At 38.3% G+C, this 20,690-nt stretch overlaps 3 protein-coding genes and 2 pseudogenes across 3 annotated transcripts in view; 3 read left to right on the top strand and 2 right to left on the bottom strand.

The window, feature by feature from the left end:
- The first annotated feature begins 473 nt into the window (after positions 1 to 473).
- Positions 474 to 9,356, top strand: LOC111499481 (histidine-rich glycoprotein-like). Its single transcript, XM_023151042.1, has 5 exons — positions 474 to 647; positions 1,868 to 2,164; positions 2,638 to 2,705; positions 3,166 to 3,284; positions 8,705 to 9,356. Exons 1-5 carry the CDS (start codon positions 474 to 476, stop codon positions 9,280 to 9,282), a joined length of 1,236 nt encoding a protein of 411 aa, XP_023006810.1. The 3' UTR covers positions 9,283 to 9,356.
- Positions 9,357 to 11,239: 1,883 nt separating this feature from the next.
- Positions 11,240 to 12,544, top strand: LOC111499480 (GDSL esterase/lipase At2g30310-like). Its single transcript, XM_023151041.1, has 3 exons — positions 11,240 to 11,872; positions 11,975 to 12,236; positions 12,366 to 12,544. Exons 1-3 carry the CDS (start codon positions 11,240 to 11,242, stop codon positions 12,542 to 12,544), a joined length of 1,074 nt encoding a protein of 357 aa, XP_023006809.1.
- A 1,756-nt stretch (positions 12,545 to 14,300) lies between these two features.
- LOC111499479 lies at positions 14,301 to 15,972 on the bottom strand (annotated as a pseudogene).
- Positions 15,973 to 17,115: 1,143 nt separating this feature from the next.
- LOC111499477 lies at positions 17,116 to 17,968 on the top strand (annotated as a pseudogene).
- Positions 17,969 to 19,729: 1,761 nt separating this feature from the next.
- Positions 19,730 to 20,690, bottom strand: part of LOC111499476 (GDSL esterase/lipase At2g30310-like) — a 1,075-nt gene continuing 114 nt past the window's right edge. The window contains exons 2-4 of the mRNA XM_023151040.1: positions 20,402 to 20,688; positions 20,038 to 20,299; positions 19,730 to 19,908 (exon numbers count right to left, since the gene is read on the bottom strand). Of these exons, the coding sequence (XP_023006808.1) occupies positions 19,730 to 19,908; positions 20,038 to 20,299; positions 20,402 to 20,688 (728 nt within the window). The remainder of the gene's footprint in view (positions 19,909 to 20,037; positions 20,300 to 20,401; positions 20,689 to 20,690) is intronic.

Raw genomic sequence — 20,690 nt, 5'->3', positions numbered from 1 at the left:
GGGGGGGGGGGGGGGGGGGGGGGGGGGGGGGGGGGGGGGGGGGGGGGGGGGGGGGGGGGGGCTTAAATGAGTGTTCAAATTAAAGCGGAATGAAGAGGGAGAAGTTGTGAAGCATAAGGCTCGTTTGGTGGCGAAGAGCTACGTCCAGAAACAAAGAGTGGATTTCGAAGAGGTATTCACGCTGGTGGCATGGTTGGATTCCGTCCGCTTGTTGCTGGAAATCATGACACATTACTCTTGGGACGTCCACCACATGGTCGTGAAGTCCGCTTTCCTTAACGGATAGTTGGAGGGGACTGTCTACGTCTAACAATCACTTGGCTTCCTGGAAAACGACAACTCCAGTAAGGTACTGCGCCTGCACAAGGCACTCTACGGACTTCGGCAAGCAAGCACGAGCCTGGAATGCTTAGCTCGACAGTACCCTACTGTCGTTGAAGTTCAAGTGCTGTGCATCTGAGCATGGCATGTACATGCACGGGCATGGCGAGGAGGGGCTGATTGTGGGAGTGTACGTCAACGACCTCATAATCTCTAGAGGGGACATGGAAGTTCTTGGAAGATTCAAGAGGGAGATGTCAAAGAACTTCAAGATGAGCGATCTCGGTGTGCTTAGTGTCACAATCTGCAATATGATTGTGATTCGAGTAAGTCATCGAGGACGATGACTAAGTTAAGTGGAGGAGAATGTCACAACCATAGTATGAAGAGAGTAGGTTGTGACCCTCACGCCATGACAAGCAAAGGGGCGTCCCTCAAGAGACGCCCCATCCGGCCATATGTGGGTCAACATAGAAGAATGCCATGATGCAATCGAGGAGGACGATGCATCATCCAACACACCCCCACGCAAAGTGGGTATTGAAGATATATGTTGAGACATAAGCATAACAGAGAAATCAGCATAGACATGAAGGACAAGATAGGCTTGTTGAAGGGCCAGGTAGGGCCCCGGGCCTTAACCTCAAAGTCAGGGTTTCGGAAGGGATTTGGGCATGTGGTTCGAGAGTTAAGTCCGTCCATATGAAATATGAATGCTCGCCAAGTTTGGTGTCAATCGAACATTGGACGGACAATGCACGACACCGTATGACACCTCACCAAAATCATGTCTACACCTAGTAGAATGAAAATGGCTCAAAATGTACTAGAGGGGTACCATGGTGTTAGCTCTCCACCACCCCTGGGTCCTTTGGCCTAAGTGAGCTACCCTATGGCACATACGTGTGTCACAGTGTGGGCGAGCGTGCCGAGACGAGTATCTCGAGCGACTTCCTTTGAAATGGGTTTTTGAAGGACAGTACCGGACGACACGGGTGTGCCGGTATTGCACCCTAGCCCATGTGTTGGAGGTTGCTACATACACCCGCTATCCGGGACGGTATCTGTAAATGACTCGGCATGGGCACGGGAAGACCTATGCCTCGATAGAACCCAGATGGATGGATGTTCGGGAAGTCCCGATGAGATGAACGACATGCTGGCCCATTCTCGATGGCATGATCGAATGAGTTATGATGGCCTACGATATCCCGAGACTCGGGATGGCGCCAAGACATATGGACCCTATCGATGGGGATCGAGATGACAAGATGAGATGCGACGTTATATTGAGAGACCTTGGCTCGAGTAGAGGCAAGGTCGAGCTGAATGAGTTAGTCTAGCGTAGAGGCAAGTCGGATGTGTCGCAGATGATTGAACATACACGCACAGGCGACGTATGTGGTTGAACAAGCTTGGATTCCGCACAAGCGATGTTCGATTGGCGAAGACAAACCTCGCTTAAGGTCCGACGAAGCCACAAATCCGGGGCAAAAAATACATATGGGGCTTAATTCCCCTTAAGGCTAGTCGTGAGCGTGTATAGATCACGACGCCGCACGATCAAGAAGGCAGGACCGTGACACTTAGCTGTTACCTCAACATTGAAGTACAACAGAGTACTGCCAGGATCACCATTTGCCAAAGTGCGTATGCGAAGAAGCTGCTGGACACAGCTGGGCTAGCGGACAGTAACCCTTCAAGGACACCAATGGAGGCCCGACTCCAGTTAAGGAAGGCCGACACTACGACGGCAGTGGAGGCCACCAATTACCACAACATTGTCAGGATCCTGCGCTATCTGGTAAACATACGCCCTGATCTTGCTTATTCCGTTGGATACGTGAGTAGGTTTATGGAAGCACCTAGGGAGGAGCATCTTGTGGCTGTCAAGCGCATCCTGCGCTATGTGGCTGGAACTAGAGGTAGGGGTGTGAGTACTATGCAAGGAGATGAAAGGAGAAGCTTGAGCTAGTCGGCTACAGTGATAATGACATGGCCGGTGACGTTGATGATCATAAGAGCACCAAGGGATGATTTACTTCTTCTTAGGCGACACGATCTCTGCTGGCAATCAACTAAGCAAAAGGTAGTTTTTTTTGTCTTCTTGCGAATACAAGTACATCGCCGCTTTGACAGCAGCCACACAAGTGGTCTGGCATGCCCGGCTGATGAAAGAACTCACCAGAAGAGAAGGCGGTCCACCAATATTGTGCGTGGACAACAAAGCTATGATCTCCCTGATCAAAAAATTAATTTTGCACGACCGGAGCAAGCATATAGATATCAGGTTCCATTACATTCGGGAATGTGCAGATCTGGGGCTTATCAAGATTGGCTTCATCTGAACAGAGGAACAACTTGGAGACATTTTCACTAAGTCCGTAAAATTTGAGGAACTACGCTGAAAGATGAGAGTTCAAATAATAAGGTAGATATACACAGGTTCTAGGAAGAGATTATTTGATAAAAAACTATGCTTTTTCTTTATTTTAGGTTATTCACCGGTTTCAAACTTGGTTGATTTTTGATTTTAGGCATTTGAATTAACGTTACATGTTATAATGGAACATGTATTTTTAGGTGACCATTTGAAACGAATAAATATTTTCACCATATCTTTGAGCAAAGTCAAGTCCCAGATCTTCTGTACTCTTCCTCTATTGTACTCTTCCTCTATCTATTATTCTCTTTGGCTTTTCTGATTTTTTCTTCTCCCAACAAATTCTTACCCAATTTTTCTTTCGTCAAGTATTTCTCATCAGGCCAAGTATTTCTCATCAGGCGAATTGCTCAGTAAAAGATAACAGCCCTCACCACCACCACCATGCCACCATGATGTAGCTGCTCCAAGCCCTCACCACCACACCATGGCCACCATAATGTGGCTGCTCCAAGCCCTCACCATCACCATCACCACCACCACAGTCCTACGCAGTCCAAGTTCAATGTCATCGAATCTGTTGAATCTCACGACAACCCTGTTGTTGCAGCAACTCATCATGGCAGTCACCACCAAGCTCTCACCACCACTACGGCCACCATCATGTAGCTGCTCCAAGCAACCCTCACCATGCCCACCGCAAAGTAGTTGCCCCAAGCGACCCCACCTTGCCCACCACAAAGTAGCTGCCCTAAGCCCTCACCACCACCCCCATGCCCACCACAAAGTAGCTGTCTCAAGCCCTCACCACCCCCACCATGCCCACCACAAAGTAGCCCCAAGCCCTTACCACGACCACCATGCCACCACAAAGTAGCTGCCACCATATAGTCGCCAGAAGCCTCATCAACATCCATGGTAATTGACTTATATTTCTCTTAAAATAAACCTATTAATCTTGTCATGAATTGTCCAAGAGAAAAATATCTAAAGTTAAAACTAATACGGTGGAAACACAGTTAAAAATAAGGTTTAAACATCTTTTCACAGCTAAATCAAACATGCAATTTCATTGACGGGTGGAAAAAAAATATTCTCATTCAAACATGCAATTTCTTGATTCTCACCATTTTTGGATTCCAAGCATTTTCTCTCTAGGATCTCTTCACAAGATTTGGTCCATATTACCTCCTAAAATAGAATGAACAAATTTTAGATCCAAATAATCACCTAAAAGTCATAATTTAAATGAAATAATTCATAAATTCATAAATCATACCTTCCGCTCTTCCTCTATTATTGATCGATTTCGGTAATTCAAATGTCTAGACCTATGAAGAATCATGTTTTGAGCCACTTTTGTGAAGGATTCTCGACCAAAAGCTATCCTGAACCCCCCAAATTTGAGTTTGAAAATCCTAGCCCCTCTTTTATTTTCCTTCTTCTAAGAAGACTCGTACCTTCGTAGCCTTGGTGTTATAGAAAGGCTAAATTGGGTAAGAAGGGTTGAAGGCGTCACAACGGCCAACTTTAACAACAGGGCTGAAAGGGGAGTGTAATTGAGACAAGAAATCTGAGTATAACCTTTGGCAACAAGATGAGTCTTGAAATGCTCAACAGATTCTTCGAGCAAATAATTAGTGTTAAACACCCATTTAGAGCCCACGATATTGGTGTTGCACGGGCGAAGAACTAAAATCTAAGTGTCATTTGTTGTATAGCTCGAATTTCCTCACCCATGGCAACAATCCAAACACGATTCTTAGCAGTAGATTTGAATTCTCTTGGCTCAATGAATGCAAGAAGAGCAAAAAGAAGTCCAAATAAGCCCAAAACATAAAAAATTGTTGGATGACAAGTTTTGAAAATATCAACCTTTGCTCGTGTGATCATAGGATCAAAGCCCAAAGAAGATAAGGAATCAACAGAAGTTCAATAGAGGTCGAATCAGAAGCCGAGGATGGAAAAGAGGAACCTGGAAGAGAAGTACCAATTTGCACATACTCATCCACAAGGTCATAACAAATATCACATGGAGAGGAGCTAGATCGAGGAGTGTGCAGTGAAGAAGGGGTAGGGGGATCAATATGGTAAATACGCGGCTCCAAGAAATTTGAAATATGAAAAGAGGAAAGAGACCTAGGGACAGTAGGAAAATGAGCTTCATCGAATTGAATGTGACGGGTGATATATAGCCTAGTGGTGGTTGGAACAAGACAACAAAACTTTTATGCATTGGAAACAATCTTGGATTATGATCCTCTTCATTCGATCTTCTCCAATTGCGAATTTTAGGTCTAGTTCAGTAATCTCCTGACAGGTCGACTTGACCTTGTGGAAATACTGAGCAATTGTCATATCACGTTGTGAAATTGACAACTCGTTCTCCAGTAGTCTCGCATCGTTCTTCTTTAAGAACAACATCACGAATGTGTCACATGCTTCTTTTGGTGTCTTGTCATCCCAAATATGCTCTAACATCCCTTTTTCGATTGTGGTCTTCAGGGCAAACATGCTTTTCCTGCTTTGATTCTCCATTTGTGCAAGACATCGTTAGAATCATCCTCTGGCGGCGTAGTTTCGCACCCACCAACGATCTTCCAAAGATCATGTTCTTGTAAATAGAACATCATGCATGTTGCCCACGTGTTGTATTTGTTGTGGTAGAGTTTCTTGATTCCTCCAATGATTTGGAAATCACCCATCGTGTTGGCTATACTTCAGTAATACCAAACAAGCTCTTTCGAAACAAGACTTGCAGAGTCACAGACTACTCACGACACAAAAGAAACTCACTCACTACTAATCTCAAGAAATCGTTTGTGAGTCCTTAGGTAGGAGCAAACCGATGCCAGGGTACTTCATAACAAGCGGGACAAACGCACCACCAAGGACTAATGGAAGGCGGTGGTCTCATCGGCAACGGCAGTCGAACTCTGCGATTAGGGTTCATCGGGATTCTCGGGTGAGGAAGACAAAGCAGCATGTTGCGGGTTGGATTCTTCGAGTACACGTGAGCTCGCTCAGCCAACGTGTGGCCCACTGTTGCGGCCTGCGCCTTGCAGTCCGCGTCAGACACTAACTTTGGGCCACGTATCCATTCCAGCCCAAGACCAATGATACCAGCCTGCATCCAGGAGTTGTGCGCCACCAGGAACCTTCTCGGCTTGTCGGCTCAGTGTTTCGGCTCTGCGGCTTGGCTTGGCTCGGCGGTGTGGCTTGACGACTCAGCTTAACGACTTGGTATACAAAAAAATATACCAATTCCTAGTTTTCGACCCTTCTTGAGCCATTTCCGCCCTTATTTTATGCATCTGAGGTCAGTGTAACTCTTAATTATTAAACACAGATCATGATAGGAACTTACCTTGATAGCTAGACATAAGGTTTGGTTGGGTTACATCATGAAAGGATGCTAAATGTATTGTGGTGTTATTGGAGGTAGTTAGACGTGGACATTAGATTATCACGAGTAACTTCGACAAAGGCCAAGAGGTAAGTAACCTTACGGTTGGTGTTAGTTATGTATGTACGATGGTGCTACCCTGTGGCCCTTGCATGCACCATGTGTGTTGTTGATGTATGCTAGGTTTTATGTTTCTTGCCGTGAAATGCTACATATGTCATGTTTATGTATGTGATGTTTATGCCATGACTTGCTACCTTGTATGCATGAGCTTGATTGACATGTCACGATTGTAATGAGAACTCCGCATGCCATGAATGTGATGACTAGTGTGCTACGATATGCTTGCTCGATGTTTAACCAAGTTATGCTGTGTAATGCGGTGAGAGGATGGAACTTTTGTATGCATAATGCCATGGAGGTAAGGTGAGGGGATGGAACTTTTGTATGTATAATGTCATGGAAGTAAACCTTAGGGACCTTATGCACGTATGTGCTATGTACACGGGATTATTTCCCCGTTATGTTAATGATGGTACAGACGCATAGGTTCGATATTATGCTTGCTATGATATCATGTAGGCCCTCCTTTTCCGTGGCGTCCAGTATTGTATGCCATACGTACCCGACCAAGCCAGGCCCAGGGAGTTAACATGCGAACTCGCCTGGTGGGCCCATGGTTACGTACGTGGGCCATGCGTGGGGAGCTACCATGCATCCACCCTGCCTGGAGAAAGAAAGGGCCTAAGGCCATGGAAAGGAATGGAAGACAGGTCCCTCTCACGTTTTCTTTCTTTTGGTAATTGTGCTTATGTATGTGTGTTGTATGCGACCGACATGTGTTCTGAATGTATGTTGTATGCTTAACCCCAATAGTGGGGTGACTTACTGGGTATTTTATATAATACTCAAGCCACGTGCTACCCATATTTTCAGGTAAGTGCAAGGCCCCCATGTACGGCTGACGGTGAACGCTGCGAAGGCTATGGAAGTCTTAGGGAGGGCTTGTAGTGTCGTAGGTATCTTGTTTGGATTCTTTCGAATGATAGTTAAATTGCAATTATTTCTCCTAGTTACATGTTGATTTATTTCTTAGTTAGGTTGTCGCTATTGTTTTCCCCATATATGAACTACTTATAATAATGAACATGTCGTCGCTATTGAGGTTGTCTTACATAAATTTTCATACTTTTGTCATACGAGTGCAAGGTAACGTCCCTAATTAGGTTAGAGAAAATTAGGCGTGTTACATGAGGTCCCCAATATTTCTAATTTTATCATTAATGAATATAATTCCGCTATCATCTTTCATGCTTAACATATCATTTCTCATTTTTCGATCCACGTATCATACATAATCCTAGCGGTGTTACATTTCATTTCATTTATCATGATATCATGTCATTCATAACATGTTGTATACATACAATTTTGAAAACATAACATAACAATCCATGCTTTTAACATGTCATTTCATAACGTGCAATTCATACAACAATTACTTCAATGGTCACACAAACAATCTAAACATAACATATCACATCACAATAATTATTTCTATTTTATTATTTGTATATTTATTTTATTTATTTATTTATTATTATTATTATTTGTGGGCTATTACAAGGAACTAGAACCTCTATTGACACTCACGACCCTAAAGTGCTCAGTCTACTGAAAACATCCTAACCTAGGTCATCGTCTAGCCAACCTAACTCTAACGTCTTAGCTCTGTGCAAGTAAACACACTCCATAGTGAGAACACACAATCAAACACCTGAAGCTAACACAGAGTGTATCATGCTCACATACAAGCAAACAAGTTCAACGGGGAGATACCATCCATCGATCACCCAAAGCACATATCGCAATAGTCCATCATCCTTTCTAACACAGCGGAAAACATATAAAACAACAATCATTACAAATCTCATCATAGGAACATATTGATAATTTCTTAAATCATGCATAACATACTCATCAATATTGTTTCACTTGTATTTTAGTCGTGCATATTCTCTTCCATATTTTAGTCATTTTTCCTGGTTGATTACTATATTGTTTTAAAATTTTATTATGAACATTTAAGTCTATACATTATTATTTTATTAGAAAAAATAGAGAAATTAAAGATTATCCTACACGACCTTTTCTCTTTCCACCTTCCGTTCTTAATATTTTTCTTCTTAATTTGTTGAACGAAAACATTCCGGAATCAAATTCTTAAATTGACATTATAAATTAAATAAAAAACTTTAATTAAGAAATTTGTTGAATTCATATATGGAATGTGAGTTTAGTTCTTTATTTTAAAATCCAAATATAGATGAAAATCGAGTTAAATTGACTAACACCACCCTCTAGACAAGACTATTCAACTTTTACTTAATTATATAGTATACTCTCAATTTAGGATCTTTTTCAATTGATTATGAACCATTATTTATTTATTTTATTTATTTATTTTATATATATATATATATGACCCTTCAAGCTTAGAAGAAGTTCATATCATATTCAAATGGCTTCTCTTAGAACAAGTGTTTGTGTGCTTCTGTTTCTTTTCTATTGTAGTTTCAATGTCTTTGAAGCTACTGAATCTCATGAAAGCCTAGCTCCTGCACCAACTCACCACGACAGCCACCACAAAGCAGCCGCTCCAGGCCCACATCATCACCACCGCCACCACCACCATCACCACCATGCGCCTGCGCAGTCCAAGTTCAATGTCATCGAATCTGCCGAATCTCATGGCAACCCTGTTGTTGCACCAACTCATCATGACAGTCACGGTGCATCAAGCCCTCACCACCACCGCCATGGCCACCATCATGTAGCTGCTCCAAGCCCTCACCACCACCACCACCACCACCATGGCCACCATCATGTGGCTGCTCCAAGCCCCCACCACCACCTGCCTACGCAGTCCAAGTTCAATGTCATCGAATCTGTTGAATCTCACGGCAACCCTGTTGTTGCACCAACTCATCATGGCAGTCACCACCAAGTAGCTGCATCAAGCCCTCACCACCACCACCACCACGGCCACCATCATGTAGCTGCTCCAAGCCACCCCCACCACCCCCACCACCCCCACCACGCCCACCACAAAGAAGGTGCCCCAAGCCCTCACCACCACCACGCCCACCACAAAGTAGCTGCCACCATATAGTCTTAGAAGTCCCATTAACATCCATTGTAATGGACTTATTTTTCTTTTAAAATAAACCTATTACTACGGATATGTCATGAATTGGTTCAAGCAAATAATATTTAAAGTTCGTTTTAACTTTAAAATTTGTCATTAACTTCAATATTCATAAATAGTGCGAATAAGGTGAAAACACATTTAAAATAAGGTTTAAATATCTTCTAACAGTGAAATCAAACATGCAATTTAATCAAGGGTGGAAAAAATATTCTCATTCATAATAAGGGTGTTTCTTAATTCTTATCATGGTTGGATTCAAGCATTTTCTCTTTGAGATCTCTTCACAAGATTTGGTCAATATGATAAACAATCACGTAAAAGTCATAATTTAAACCTAAATACTATCCTTAAATTCATAAATCATATTTTGGATTTTTCATCAATTACTAATCGATTTCGATAATGTTTTGAGCCACTTCTATGAAGGATTCTCGACCAAAAGCCGCAAATTTGAGTTTGGATCTCACTTTCAGCTTCCTCTTTCAAAAATCCTAGCCCTCTCTTTTCTTTTCCTTTTTCTAAGAAGGCTTGTACCTTCGTAGCCTCTGTTCTATAGAAAGGTTAAATCGGGTAAGAAGGGTTGAAGGCGTCACAACGACCGCCGATAGTAGTAACTTTAACAACAGGGCTGAAAGTGTGAGTGTAGTTGAGACAAGAAATCTTAGTATAACCTTTGGCAACAAGACGAGTCTTGAAAAACTCAACAGATTCATCGAGCAAATAGTTAGTGTTAAAACTCATTTAGAGCCCACGTGTTGCACGGGCGAAGAACCAAAATCTAAGTGTTGTTTATTGTAAAGCTCGAATTTCCTCATCCATGACAACAATCCAAACACAATTCTTATCCGTACATTCAAATTTTCTTGGCTCAATGAATGCAAGAAGAGCAAAAAGAAGTCCAAATGAGCTCAAAACATAAAAAATTGTTGGATGATGAGTTTTGAAAATATAAACTTTTGCTCGTGTGATCGTAGGATCAAAACTCAAAGAAGATGAAGAATCAGTAGCAAGTTCAATAGGGGGCGAATCATAAGCCGAGGGAGGCAAAGAGGAACCTGCAAGAGAAGTATCAATTTGCACATACTCATCCACAAGGTCATAACAAATATCACATAAAGATGAGCTAGATCGAGGAATGTGCAGAGGGGATCAATATGGTAAAAGACGTGGCTCCAAGAAATTTGAAATATGAAAAGAGGAAAGAGACCTAGGGACAGCAGAAAAATGAGCTTCATCGAATTGAATGTGACCGGTGATATATAGCCTAGTGGTGATTGGATCAAGACAACAAAACCTTTTATGAGGGGGACTATAACTCAAGAAAATGCAATGAGTCATTTTATTTCTTTTCAAGTCATATTAATGTCGATATGATTTGTTCTAACACGTCTTTTGCATTTGGACGATGCTATGTGTAAAATATTAAATATTAGTATTCGCTTTAAAACAATACAAATTTCATTTTACCCTAACCCAAACACCTTCTTGTCCACCTTGATGCATTTGAACTCTTCGTCCAACCGAATCCGCTACATGCTAGTCATAGCATCTCATTGATTGTTGTTTATTATTTTTTGAGATTAACGACTTTACCGTCTATAGTTGACACCCCTTTCAATTTGATACTCAATAACTTCTCTGTCATCGACTCATGTAGTTGTTTTTGATACCTTATTCTCAACTATATAAATTAACAAATAAACTATATTATTTTTTTTTTAGAAAAAAAAAAAAAAGGACAAATAAAAGGAATGAACCATTTTGAAACTATATAGCATTCAATGGCCTTAAATTGCTAACAACTAAATAACTCCATGTAGAAACCATAAAGAACTTACTTTTAATATCTTTCAGACCCTATTAATACATACATCCATCGACAAAGATGATATCAAAAACAACTTGAAGAACACCGACAATGGCACGAGTGAATTATCTCATTGCTGCTCTATCGCTCCAGATCGTTTGGTCATTATATATGATCAAATTGTGTAGTGCTTCTGATCTTAAAAATTTTAGATCTTTTCCTGCCATTCTTATTTTCGGTGATTCTACAGTAGATACGGGAAATAACAACTTCATTCCCACCATTATAAAGGCTAATTACTCTCCTTATGGCAAAGATTTTCCCAATCATATTGCTACTGGAAGGTTCAGTAATGGAAAACTCATTCCTGACATGGTGGCCTCTAGGTTGGGCATAAAGGAGCTTGTTCCTCCATTCTTGGATCCAAAATTGTCAAATGATGACGTGAAAACAGGAGTTAGTTTTGCATCAGCTGGCTCAGGGTTTGATGATCTAACTACTATGATATACAAAGTTATTCCAATGATGATGCAAGTTGATATGTTCAAGAACTATATTCAAAGACTTACCGAGATTGTAGGTGTAGATGAAAGTAAGAAAATTATTGGTAGTGCTTTAGTTATTCTTAGTGCAGGAACTAATGACTTTACCAAAAATTTCTACGACCTTCCGGTAAGGAAACTACAATACAATATTAGCGGTTACCAAGATTTTATCCAAGATAGACTACAAAGCTTCATCAAGGTAAATTAAACCATATGCACACTATTAACCCTCATCAATATTTGATCGCATAATAATCCAAATTCATTCACATAAGCTTATGAACTCAAACATACTAAACAGGAAATTTACGAGCTTGGATGTCGCAATATAGTGGTTGCTGGCCTACCTCCTATTGGTTGCCTTCCCATTCAAGAGACTATATCGTTTCAACTTCCTCTAACGCGAATATGTTTGGAAGATCAAAACTCGGACTCCATATCCTATAATCAGAAGCTTTCAAAGTTGTTGGGCAATCTGCCATCGCAACTACATGGAAGCACAATATTGTACGCTGACATTTACACCCCTCTCATCGACATGGTCAATAATCCTCACAAGTATGGTAAGTCGGTGCCCATCAAAATAGAAACCTTTACCAACTTATATGATCTAACGTCGTAAATATTTTAGATAAATCAAGTTCTGAGAATCATTTTCCACTAAGTTTTGCTTGCGGCTTTTGGTCGCACAGGTTTTGAGCATACAAACACAGGTTGTTGTGGAACTGGATTGGCAGAAGTAGCGCCTCTATGTAATGCATTAACCCCAACATGTGAAGATTCATCAAAATACCTGTTTTGGGATAGCGTCCATCCGACCGAAGCAGCTTACAAATTCATGACTGAATTATTTCTCAAGCAATTTCTTTAATCACCTAAATCAAAATTTAATAGTTTCAGGTTCTATGCCTAAGGCTTCACTGTTAGCTGATTTTAAAATGAAACTTGTCTAGACTACTTTCGTAATACTTTTTTTTTTCTAGTTTAATTAATGAAGACTATAGTCGGTAAATGTAACTTCTCACGATCAAAGGGACACAAATAGTTATTTCCAAGTAAAATCTAGTTTTATTTTTATTTATTTATTTGAGAATGACAAATACTCTTAAGCCATTTATAAAGGTATAATAAATGATGGTATATAAAAATCATTATGTATTACAAATTACATATGGTAGGAGGATATTAAATGCGAGATCTAAAAAATATTTTATAAATAAAATAATCATAATTTACCGTATTATTCAACAACATGGCAATGTGAATTTCTTAATATATTTTTTAAAAGAAAAATTAATTTTCAATTTAAACATTTCTTATTAAATACCGAACCCAACCATACTGAGCCATAAAATTTTTGGGTTGGGTTGACTCCGGAATGGATAAGAGATTCATGGTTATGTTTTGGACGTTTTTTTTAATGTAATTGTAATATTCTTCTTGAAATCCACTGCTAGGAGATAGTAGTATGTTAGTTGATAATGTCTGTTATGTCTTGCTCACATACCATTTATAACACCGTTCAAGATAAGGTCTTTGGCTCACATACTATTTATGGTTTCTAAACATTTTTTGAAATATTTAGGGGAAAAAACACTTATGTTTTTAAAAATTAGAAATAAAACATACCAAATATGAATACGAACGTCACCAAATGATTTATTTTCTAATTTTTTCGAAATGGGCAATGTAGTATTTATTATTAGGAAAAAAAAAATAAAAATAAAAATAACACAGCATAATTCAACTAGTTAAAAAAATATACATCATTCAAACCCATTTAAGTATCATACTCTTCTATTAACATGTCAATTTAAACATTTGGTCTTCTAGTCAGATGATATATGTCTTAACTAATTGAGGAGAGGATTACGCTCAAGTAGCAACATAAACTGTATATAGTATACCGATAAAAATGAGTGTCTTATTGATACAATCCACTTTATAAAGGTTACAAATAATTGTATTTAGATTAGATCGTTCACGTGAGAGTGTGTGAGTGGTGATATCTCATACAAAAAGTTCGATGAAGCATCAAAATATCTAATTTTTATTTGTAAATTGTTAATCAAGATCTTAATGTTTCATAGGATGATTATGTGTGACTCTATCTTAATCTTGAGTGAATTTTAAACTCCCACATGTAAAGGCTCGTTGTTTGATCTGTATGAGTGAAAATAGTTTTTGTAACTGGTTCAATAAACGTCAGTTTAGGGCCAAATAAAATGTTAGGAACATAATTTTCACACGATAAAATTAATTCCTACAACAATGGGTCTCATTCTCTCACTAGTATAATTTTTACAAGTTGAACAATGGGGTCTTAGTTTCTACAAACTTAGTTATGACTCGATCATAAACAAATTATTCAAGTGAGAAGTAAAATTAACTAATTCTCGACATACGCTCTTGGTTTAGTTCATATCCATCACATTCCATGTAAACGAAGAAAAATATACAATTTTATCGACCTTCAAATTTTTCATCGATAGAATGTATTATTCTCAGTGACTAAATTAAAAGAAATACTGTAAATACTTGACCGAAAGAATATTAGCTCGAAATTAATTAAAGATTTTTAGATACTAGAGTGTTAGTACTAGAACTAAGCTAAAATACCATCGGTGTCAATTTAGATGATTGAAAAATTGCTTGAGAAGCGATTTAGTGACGAACTTGTAGGCTGCTTCAGTCGGATGAATGCTATCCCAGAACTTAAATTTTTAAGGATCTTTACACGTTGGGATAATTACATTACATAGAGGCTCGACTTCAACTAATCCAATTCCACAACAACCCTTATCTATATGCTGAAAAACCTGTTCAACAAATGCCCCGAACCAAAAATTAGTTGAAAATGGTTCTCAAACTTTGATTTCCCATAAATATTTACGGAATTGACTTACCATATTTTTTAGGATTATTGACCATATCAATGAGAGGGGTATAAATGTCAGCGTACAAAATCGTGCTTCCACTTAGTTGTTATTGTAAATTGCTAAGTAGCTTTGAAAGCTTTTGGTTGTAGTCTTTGGAATCTGAATTTTGATCCTCCAAACATACTCGGTGGAGGGGATTTTGAAATGATATAGTCTCTTGAATGGAAAGATAACCAACCGGAGGGAGGCCAGCAACAACTATATAACGACATCCAAGTTGGTAAATTTCCAGTCAATTTTCAATCATAATTATGTTTAAAAATAATAATATGGAAAACAAGCCACATACTAGAAAGTTTTTAATGTTAAGATAATTTACTTCGATCAAGCTTTGTAGTCTATTCTGTATAAAACCTTGGTAACCGCTAATATTGTATTGTAGTTGTCTTGTCAGAAGGTCGTAGAAATTAATGCTGAGTCATTAGTTCCTGCAATAATAACAACCAAAGCATTACCAATAATCCTTCTACTTTCTTCCACACCCACAATCCCTTGAAGCCTTTGAATGTAGTTTTTGAAAAGATCAATTTGCTTCATCACATGAATGACATTGGATATCATAGAAGTCAAATCGTCAAACCCCAAGCCAGCTGACGCAAAACTAACACCTGTTTTGACATCATCATCTGAAAGTTTTGGATCCAAAAATGAAGGAACAAGTTCTTTTATGCCTAACTTAGAAGTTATCATATCAGGGATGAGTTTTACATCACTAAACCTTCCCGTAGCAACATGATCCAGAAAATCTTTGTCGTATGGTGCATAATTAGCCTTAAAAATAGTGTGAATGAAGTTGTTATTTCCGGTATCAATCACCAAATATAAGAATAGCTGGAAAAGATGAAAAAGTTTTAGGAGCTAAAGCACGGCATGGTTTGCTAAGAAATAACAACCAAATTATGAGAGCTATAGAACAACAATGAAGTAATTGTTAGGATTAGATTTGATTAAGTTATTTGGATTAGATTTGATTTACTTATTTGGATTAGATTTGATTTAGTCATACCAAATTTAGTTCTATCCATTTGATTTTGTAATGCTATATAATAGCGAATTTCATTTTCAATAATATGAGAGATTTCTCCCAATTCTTCTAATGTTTCTAGTTTTCTCTCTGTTACTTACATTTGGTATCAGAGTCATGCCCTAAACTAGTTAAAACTAGTTAAAACTAGAAGCAGTAGTCTTCTACGTGTGTCATGATAAAACTATGTCGATGGAGAGTCCGTTTGTGCAGCCTGCAATTCCGAAATTTGATTGGTACTATGATTCATTGGGCGATACTCATGGAAAACCTTTTGCGTTCCCAGGAGTACTGAGATTTGGTGGAGAATGGGATTTCTGCAGCAACAGAAGACATCGTTTTCACGGATGCCCAGAAGAAGCACATTGAAGATCAGAAGTTGAAAGGTTTGAAAGTAAAGAATTATCTATTTCAAGCATTAGATTGTTCGATCTTGGAGACAATCCTCAACAAGGATACAACAAAGAACATTTGGGATTCTATGAAGCAGAAATATCAAGGTTTGACACGGGTAAAACGTGCACATTTGCAAGCTCTTCGGAAGGAGTTTGAAATGCTTCACATGAAAGCAGGAGAATCTGTAAATGAGTATTTTGCTCGAACCCTTAGCATAGCCAACAAGATGAAAATAAATGGTGAGAATAAAAAGATGTTGAAGTAGTTGAAAAGATTATGAGATCTCTCACTCCTAAGTTTGATTATATTGTGTGTTCTATTGAGGAGTCTAACGATACATCCATCTTAACTATTGATGAGTTGCAAAGTAGTCTGCTTGTGCATGAACAAACCATGAGTTCTCATGTTGAAGAAGAACACGCTTTGAAGATCACTCATGGTGACCAATCTGGAGGAAGGAGTCAAGGTTGTGAAAGCTTTAGAGGCAGAGGAAGGGGACGAGGCAGACAAACCTTCAACAAGGCCACAGTGGAGTTCTATAATTGCCACAGGCTAGGACATTTTCAATGGGAATGTCAAAGCAAGGAGAAGGAGGCAAACTATGCAGAGACTCAAGAAGAGATGTTGCTGATGGCTTACGTGAATATGAATAAGACCAATAGAGAAGATACGTGGTTTCTTGACTCGGGATGTAGCAATCATATGTGTGGGAAGAAGGAATATTTTTCAGATTTTGATGGAAGTTTCAGAGAATTAGTGAAGCTGGGCAACAACTCAAGCATGGATGTAACAGGAAAGGGTAATGTACGGCTACAGGTGAATGGAATCATACTGATAATCACAAGAGTGTTCTATGTGCCAAAGCTGAAGAACAATCTGCTGAGTATTGAGAAATTGCAAGCAAAGAGGCTTAGCATTCTTAGCATTTTGTTTCAAAATGGAACATGCAAGGTGTTTTATCTTGAGAGAGGCTTAATCATGGAGACAAAGATGTCTTTGAATCGAATGTTCGTACTGCATGCTATATCTCAGCTACATGCTATATCTCAGCCTGTAGCAGCCATTCAAACTCAATTGAAACTTATGGGAAGAAGTGGTTCAAGGTCTCTGTCGTACACTCATCGCTCCAATTCCTATCGGCATAATCAGATAAGTAGAAGGGTCTCAAGTCCTTCCCCCTATCATTCCACTACTCGTTCTAGGAGAAGCAGCTGTTCAAGTTCCATCAGCCGTTGACGCAGAAGTAGGTCTTCCTCATTATCTCCTTTCTCCAAATCGTACAGTTCCAGTCCTAGTCGTGCATCCATTGATCAGAAACATTCCATAGAGAAGCTTAAGAAAGAGGAAGAAGAGAAGAAAAGGCGTGAAGCGGAGTTGAAGAAGTTAGAAGAAGATGCAGCTAGGAGGATGGAAGAACTAATTCATAAGAATGTTGAAGAAAGGCTAAACTATGAAGAGACTAAATTAGAAACATAGAGGCGAATAGAGGAAGGTCACAAGAAGTTGTTTGATGATGTTGATGTGCAGCTTGAGAAAGAGAAAGAAGCCGCTCTTACTACTACAAGACAAAAAGAAGAACAAGCACGGAAAGAGAGAGAAGAGCTAGATAAAATTCTGGAAGAGAATAGAAGAAGAGTAGAAAAAGCTCAGCGACGATTAGCTCTGGAGCTGCAGCGGAAGGAAGAAGAACAATATTGGGAGCTCGAGTTGATTCAGAGACAAAAAGAGGAGGCAGCTCGGAGAACTAAGCTAGATGATAAGAGTTTGAGTTATGTTTTGCTGGGAGTTAGTGAAGAGTCAAAAGGTTACAGATGGGAGTTAGTGAGAGTCAAAAGGTTACCGACTCTATGATATAGAAGTAGCAGATGAAAATACTGCAGAAAATATTTCCTCGGGCTCTTTGGCTGAAGCAAGCCTCCTAGCTCGAATAAGGTGATGAATAAGAGACCACCAGTCTCGATGAGAGACTATGCAATAGGAGAAGATTTTTGTGAAGAAGATGAAGCAATTTGGATAAGAGACTATGCAATAGGAGAAGTTTTTTTGTAAAGAAATGATGAAGCTCACTCAACCATGTTTACTACTACTGAACCTGTAAACTTGATGACACATTGATTTAAAGATGCATTGAAGAGTGAGAAATGGGGGCAAGCCATGGATCTGTTGAAGAGTGAGAAATGGAGGCAAGCCATGTATCTGGACCAATAAACATAAATAGCACATGTGAATTGATGAAGTTAACACATGTGATTAGATTTGATTTAGTTATTAAGATTAGATTTGATTTAGTTATTTGAATTAGATTTGATTTAGTTATTTGAATTATTTAGTCCTACCAAATTTAAATTTGATTCTGTAACGCTACATAATTCAATTTCATTCTTCAATAGTACGAGAGATTTCTCCCAATTCTTCTAATGTTTCTAGTTTTATCTCTCTGTTTTAATTAGCTCATGCCATTCTTGTTTGTGATATCATCTTCTTTAATTAGTTGATGTATGTATGAGTGGAAGGATAGAATAGTGACATCATTATGGTTTTTGTATAGTTTAAGGAAAGAAATTCTTTAAACCAAGAAGAATGTTTTGTTTTTGAATTATTGTATACAACAAAATAACGGTCGAATTCCACGATTTATGCCTTTATTACCTTAAGAAAAGTCAGCTATTTGAACATAATAAAGTTAATTTTTGCTGAAGTAATTACGGTTTATCCAAATTAATCCTTTTTAAACACCTCTAAGTAATAATTAGCTAAATCAATTAACTATGTAACGGACCTAAGGAGATAATATCTAGTAGTGACTTCAAGCAACCATAAATAGTATGTGAGCCAAAGACCTTATCTCCAAAGCTGTTATAAATGGTATGTGAGCAAGACATAAATGACATTATCAACTAACAAACTACTATCTTCTAGCGGTGGATTTGGAGAAGAATATTACAACTACATTAAAAAAAAATGTCCAAAACACAACCATGAATCTTTTATCCATTCCCGAGTCAACCCAACCCAAAAATTTTATGGTTTTGGGTTCGGTATTTAATAAGAAATGTTTAAATTGAAAATTAATTTTTCTTCTAAAAAATATATTAAAAAATTCACATTGTCATGTTGTTGAATAATACAGTAAATTATGATTATTTTATTTAGAAAATAGTTTTTAGATCTCGCATTGAATATCCTACTACCATATGGTAATTTGTAATACATAATGATTTTTATATACCATCAAATGTATATATAGTTAATAACGACTTGTTTTGTAAGCACCATTTCTAATTTAAATTGAAATGTGTAATAGTTTAATACCATACATATTTCTTTTTTATATTAGAAAAGAATATGTCTGTCTCCAAATATTTATTATATTTATTATTTCGTACGTGTACAATTTTATTTTTTTTAAATTATAGGATCAAATATAAAAATATTTTACTCTATCTTCATAAATTTGATTAAGAGTACTTGTCATTCTCAAATAAATAAATAAAAATAAAACGAGATTTTGCTTAGAAATACACTATTTGTGTCCATTTGATGGCGAGAAGTTACATTTACAGATTATAGTCTTCGTTAATTAAACTACTGGAAAAAAAGTATTGCGAAAGTAGTCTAGACAAGTTTCATTTTAAAATCAGCTTACAGTGAAGCCTTAGGCTTAGAACCTGAAACTATTAAATTTTGATTTAGGTGATTAAAGAAATTGCTTGAGAAATAATTCAGTCATGAATTTGTAAGCTGCTTCGGTCGGATGGACGCTATCCCAAAACAGGTATTTTGATGAATCTTCACATGTTGGGGTTAATGCATTACATAGAGGCGCTACTTCTGCCAATCCAGTTCCACAACAACCTGTGTTTGTATGCTCAAAACCTGTGCGACCAAAAGCCGCAAGCAAAACTTAGTGGAAAATGATTCTCAGAACTTGATTTATCTAAAATATTTACGACGTTAGATCATATAAGTTGATAAAGGTTTCTATTTTGATGGGCACCGACTTACCATACTTGTGAGGATTATTGACCATGTCGATGAGAGGGGTGTAAATGTCAGCGTACAATATTGTGCTTCCATGTAGTTGCGATGGCAGATTGCCCAACAACTTTGAAAGCTTCTGATTATAGGATATGGAGTCCGAGTTTTGATCTTCCAAACATATTCGCGTTAAAGGAAGTTGAGACGATATAGTCTCTTGAATGGGAAGGCAACCAATAGGAGGTAGGCCAGCAACCACTATATTGCGACATCCAAGCTCGTAAATTTCCTGTTTAGTATGTTTGAGTTCATAAGCTTATGTGAATGAATTTGGATTATTATGCGATCAAATATTGATGAGGGTTAATAGTGTGCATATGGTTTAATTTACCTTGATGAAGCTTTGTAGTCTATCTTGGATAAAATCTTGGTAACCGCTAATATTGTATTGTAGTTTCCTTACCGGAAGGTCGTAGAAATTTTTGGTAAAGTCATTAGTTCCTGCACTAAGAATAACTAAAGCACTACCAATAATTTTCTTACTTTCATCTACACCTACAATCTCGGTAAGTCTTTGAATATAGTTCTTGAACATATCAACTTGCATCATCATTGGAATAACTTTGTATATCATAGTAGTTAGATCATCAAACCCTGAGCCAGCTGATGCAAAACTAACT

This window comes from Cucurbita maxima, unplaced genomic scaffold (assembly GCF_002738345.1).
Source record: "Cucurbita maxima cultivar Rimu unplaced genomic scaffold, Cmax_1.0 Cma_Scf00027, whole genome shotgun sequence".
Taxonomy (NCBI): Eukaryota; Viridiplantae; Streptophyta; class Magnoliopsida; order Cucurbitales; family Cucurbitaceae; genus Cucurbita; species Cucurbita maxima.
Note: the sequence above shows the minus strand (reverse complement) of the source record. Positions and strands in the feature narration are given on the sequence as shown.